We start from the raw sequence: 5,115 nt of genomic DNA on the forward strand, positions 1-5,115 counted from the left end.
TCATAAAAGGTCACCAACAAAGTCTAAATTATATATAAAATATTGTACGTACAAAGTCTAAATTATTCGCTTTTAATCAATTTAATTGTTATAAATTTTGTACGTACAAAGTCTAAATTACATATAAAATATTTGGAATGCTCTTCTAATGTTCAGCAACGGGTTTAAACCCTGGCCAAGAGGGATATAAATGAACACTACCACAACTAGAAGAAAGAAAGCAGACTCGCCTGTAAAGAAACCCTTGGGATTGATTCCTATGGGTTCTTAACCCATTTTCTTAGTTAAGGTGAAACAATTTTTTTTTTGTTTTGTTTATATTTGAATCTAAAGGGAGTATTTGAGTATCTTTTATGTTTTTGTTTGTTAAACATGCGTCTAACTCAAGTCTGCCACAACCCAACATGGGGCGATTTATGCATTTGGGGAAAATGATTGAGGCGTGCTTCAAATAAGAAAATGTACTTGTTTTTAGCTTGAGTAACTCTTATATAACCATTGGTTTTTAGCTCAGAATTTTACAGCTTTCTTTAATTTGTATTTGAGATATTTTTTTAAAATAAGTTAATTCACTTTAAACTTATTTTTTTACTAAAATTAAGAGTAGCCAAAATAGTTTACACTTTACAGGCACCTAATTAAATGATGCAGCCAAAATAATTTTGGGAGCCATGTCTTTAGGTGCCGGAAGGAGAAGCCTGGCTGGGTATTATGATCAGCGTTGAAGTTTGCCACTGATATTTGCTTAACTGAACTTTGTGTAAAAGTGAAGTTGTTTCACAATATACAGTCTATACTGCAGGGTTAAGTTGACAAAAACATAAGATAGATAGATTCCTTCTTTCCTCCTTACCTCAGTGACTTGTGAGACTATTGATTTATTTATCCCAATCCCCCTAAAAGGTTATTGCAGCAATGGAAAGAGAGAGACATTGACATTGATGTGTGCATATGTTTTAATTATGAGTGATAGGACGAAAAAGGGTGAAGCATACTCCCCAGTATCCACACATACTTGCTACCCTTAGGCAGCTACCTATACGTATATCAATAACAAGTTAACAAGTTTACATAATTGTCACTTCTTCATGTTTTGTACGACTAAATGAATTGCTCATTTTTCCAATGCTTTTTACCTCAAACAAACACCACATGCTCTAGCTTACAGAGGATACTATTCTTTCTTCTATTGGCTAAATGCCTTACATTGTCTGTAGAAGAAGTGTTTCAGGCTCTTCCATTGTTGCTTCAAGGTAAAATAATTTGTATTTCTTAACGATGTATTATCACCTTATTCAATAGTTTGACGACTCATGTAAATAATTTTTTTATTAAATAATAGAATAATACATTATTGAATGACAGTATAGATCTTTTTTATACCAATAATGCATCGAATTAAATTCACGAAAGGTTGTATGCTACAGTAGTCCAATAATTTTCTAAGCATAAACTAGCTGGAGTGCCAATGATCCGGGACCACACCCATTCTCTCTTCTCTACCAATTGAATTTCTGCCAACTGTCCTAAGAGGTAGTGTCAAAATTCAAAAGCATAATGGCTGTACCACAATAACTTTCGCTTTTGAATTTTGATCAATTTGAAAAAGTGGTTAAACATAACTAATATTTTAATCAATTGAAGATTAATAGATGCTAACAGTTGACAGAAACTGGATTGAACCAACAATATTTATATTTAAGTTATGCTTAGTTATAACTTGTAAACTAGGGATTAAGAGATTAACATGTTATATTTGGATCCACATCCATCATAGTTTTTCTCGTAAATATTGATTGGTTATTACCTTTTTATATAATGGACTGTATAATATATTTAACTATGATTTGTCATCAGATAATTAAAAATCATTGAATTTAAGTTCCAACCCTGCCATCTCTGAGCTCAAATATGACAGAACCTTCAGAAAATGGAATTGGTCTTGTAGAAGCCACCTGTGTCGTATCAGATTCAATCAATTACATCCCACGTTTTTTTATCTAACATGCAATTCAATGTCAGTTACTCTACCAATTACTATTTCGGACTATAATATTTACCTTTGAGTCACATTTAATGTTCGGGTCACAAAAGTTTCCTTGGTCCTTCTTCAAGTATGATGCAGAATCTTCATCAATACAATCTACTTTCTCTTTCTGGAATCCTCCGTGTTTATGTGCTTCAACCAGCTTATTTCCTACATAGGGAAAACCACAATCCTTCCACATCCATGCCATTTTGTCCATGTATCTAAGGTATACTTTTCCATCTGAGCCTATCAATAATAATTGATTGCCCTCAGAGCTTGTACCAGGTGAACCAACAAGTGTTACGCCTCTATTGGGTGTTCCATGTTCCACCCAGTTCCATCCATACGATGAGCTCCATTGAAACTCAACAACGCCACCTTCTCTTGAAACCATGAAGAGGGAACCTGAGAGTGTTTTTAATGATGGTCTTATAACTGTTCCAGTAAACTGTGATAGAACCAAATGCTGAGAATGGTAATGCTCATGCCACAAATCAGTCACTTTGTTATACTGATATAGGCGACCATTTCTTCCAATGACAAATATTATATTTTTCCTCAACAATTCCTGGTCTACTATACATGCAACCTTAGCATCTGGAGGATTTCTGCAATCTTTTCATTTCAACTTCTTCAAAGTAACCTGAGGAAAAATTTGTATACTATTTACTTCTCCAATTATGGCATAGCTAGTTTTTGTTGCTGTATTTCATTTTGATGTCTGAAGAATTTATTCCCAAATAATTTAATCCATGCATAAGGTTGGCAAAAGAAAAATCAATTAAATGCAAACTTAATTAATCTTTTAAATTTATGCTCTTAAGTAATACTGCACCAGGATCAATATTCTCATTTTGTTATTCTATTCTTTAGAGTTTACTTACCATTAACTTCATTAGTCTTCCAGTTTTGCTGACAAAGAAGAGAGTATCTTCAGTTGTAACCTTCCTTTCTTGGCCTGGTAATCCATCCCAAGGTTGACCTCCAATAACATTTCTTCCTTTCCTCACAGCAGTGCAATTCCTCCATGCCAACTCCTTGCCACTTCTTTCTCTAAGGAGCAGACTCCCTTGTGTATCAACCATGAATAAGCTTCCATTGTAGTTACTCGATACACCTTTCATAGCTGTAGAACTCTCATGCCTCAGCCATATCCATGCACTCTCAATACTAATGTATTCAAAAATCAAACCATCATCTGTTATTAAAAAAAACGACTTCCCTACATCCATCAATCGCAGGAGAAAGTTACTACTAATCCAGTTATCTGGTGTATTGTATTCTTCTGAAGATTGTATCAGTCTACCACCACCTGAAGTGCCTACAGATAAATAATGATTCTGTATTTGGCTTTGCTTTCTCCTACCTGTTACTAAACTTACTAATGATTCCTCTGACTCATCTTTTATGCCTGTGAGACAATTTCTGAGGCCACGTTCTTCTGTGCAATATTCTGCATTCCATCCTTCACTCTCTGGCACATCTAATACGGACCAAATGTATTTTGTTGATGCTTTCCTTCGGATGTTTTGTGGTGGAGATGGCCCTGAACTTTCACCGTCGCGTCCTAGTGGATGTAATTCTGCAATTCTGCCATCATCTAGAGGAAACAGTATCCTGCCAATGTACAATTGCAAGCCAGCTATACCTTTTGCTGCTTTTGCATGGAGAGGATGCTGATAACTTTTCCATGCTCCTGGAAATTGATTATTTGGAACAAGGCCTGTTTTCACGTGACTATGTGAGAAATCAATGTCTTGAACTTAGGATTTAGATTCAATTGTATAGGCTTTAGAGATAATATTCAGTATCTTATTGCTCTTTTTAAATATAAATTTTAATTCTCTACAAATATGGCTTTTAACAGTATTTGTTAAGGAAACAAATAAAATATACACATTATATTAAAAATACAATAATATGTAAAAATATTCAATAGAATGTATTAAATAATCTTTAACTAATGTTGCCACTTGTTAGCAAGATACTGTTGATAAAATTTGTTATTCCTATCACCTAAAATTATCAAGAAATAATGTTAACTGACTTTAATATGAAAGAATCTTATCATAAGCAATGAATCGTGTTGAGATGACTGACCTAATTGTTTTGGAATTCGATATTCAAAGACAGATCCCAATGATGTAGTGAAGAATAAAGAAGTGGACGATGTTTCACTTGATTCATCTTGTAGCGCTGGTGTAATACATGTTAAATTTTGATCTTGGTGTCGTCCATGAACTACCCATTTCCACTTTCTTTGATGCAATCTTCTCTCTACCAAAGTGCCTTCCTGTATGATTACCAAGAATTTTTTTTTTAAAATGGTATCCTCCTAGACAGATATGAATAAAATCTTAAAGGACTTCATCTAAAAGTAAATCTAAACCATGTCCGAGCCAAGCTAAGCATGTCCAACAGATACGCAAAAGCGATTCAATTTTTATAAAGTTTCACATTTGATATAATGATTAAGTTTTACATATAATTGACCATGTTATGGCTTTGGCAAGTGCACCAAATCGTGACAAGTAGTAAAGCTCGGAAGTCCGAGTGTCGTGTCTGCAGGGATTTTATTGCACTTATTCAATACCTCTCAATTTGTAAGTGGGAGTAAAATAGTAAAATAGAAATGAAAGTAGGAATAAAGTGCTATTACTAAAACGAATAAGAAAAAGGGGAAACAATTAGTAGAAATGCCAAGACCAGACAAACTCAATTGGCCTACGATGCATGTAAATAGGATATTCATTATCAATGAAATGGTATTAGTTCTACCCACATCCGTTGACTACTTGCCCCTGATGTCTCACGTTGGCAAGCCTATTTTAACTACCTATCTCCCAAATGCCTTTGTGAAGATTCAATAATTAAAATGCATTAAGATTAAGTTCTAGATGTTGCTTAAATGCATGGGCAGTGAGTTATCATTCTATGCCTAGCAATGCTAACCCACTGATTCTTTTCTTTAGATGTTCTATTAGGTGTTACCCTTTCCCAAGCGTATAACCCCTAAAATTGATGCATGCATTGAATCTTAAATATTATTGAGAATTACCCTCTCCCGACCGATTAAAACCCAAAAA

At 34.2% G+C, this 5,115-nt stretch overlaps 2 protein-coding genes across 2 annotated transcripts; both read right to left on the reverse strand.

The window, feature by feature from the left end:
• Nucleotides 1-1,383: 1,383 nt before the first annotated feature.
• On the reverse strand, nucleotides 1,384-2,450 carry LOC114375963. Its single transcript, XM_028333841.1, has 3 exons — nucleotides 2,061-2,450; nucleotides 1,890-1,955; nucleotides 1,384-1,521 (listed from the first exon to the last, which is right to left on the reverse strand). Exons 1-3 carry the CDS (start codon nucleotides 2,421-2,423, stop codon nucleotides 1,405-1,407), a joined length of 546 nt encoding a protein of 181 aa, XP_028189642.1. The 5' UTR covers nucleotides 2,424-2,450; the 3' UTR covers nucleotides 1,384-1,404.
• Nucleotides 1,913-4,764, reverse strand: LOC114376380. Its single transcript, XM_028334476.1, has 4 exons — nucleotides 4,741-4,764; nucleotides 4,130-4,322; nucleotides 2,914-3,752; nucleotides 1,913-2,672 (listed from the first exon to the last, which is right to left on the reverse strand). The coding sequence occupies exons 1-4, from the start codon at nucleotides 4,762-4,764 to the stop codon at nucleotides 2,649-2,651; spliced, it is 1,080 nt and encodes a 359-aa protein (XP_028190277.1). The 3' UTR covers nucleotides 1,913-2,648.
• Between the last annotated feature and the right edge of the window lie 351 nt (nucleotides 4,765-5,115).

This window comes from Glycine soja, chromosome 11 (genome assembly GCF_004193775.1).
Source record: "Glycine soja cultivar W05 chromosome 11, ASM419377v2, whole genome shotgun sequence".
NCBI lineage: Eukaryota > Viridiplantae > Streptophyta > Magnoliopsida > Fabales > Fabaceae > Glycine > Glycine soja.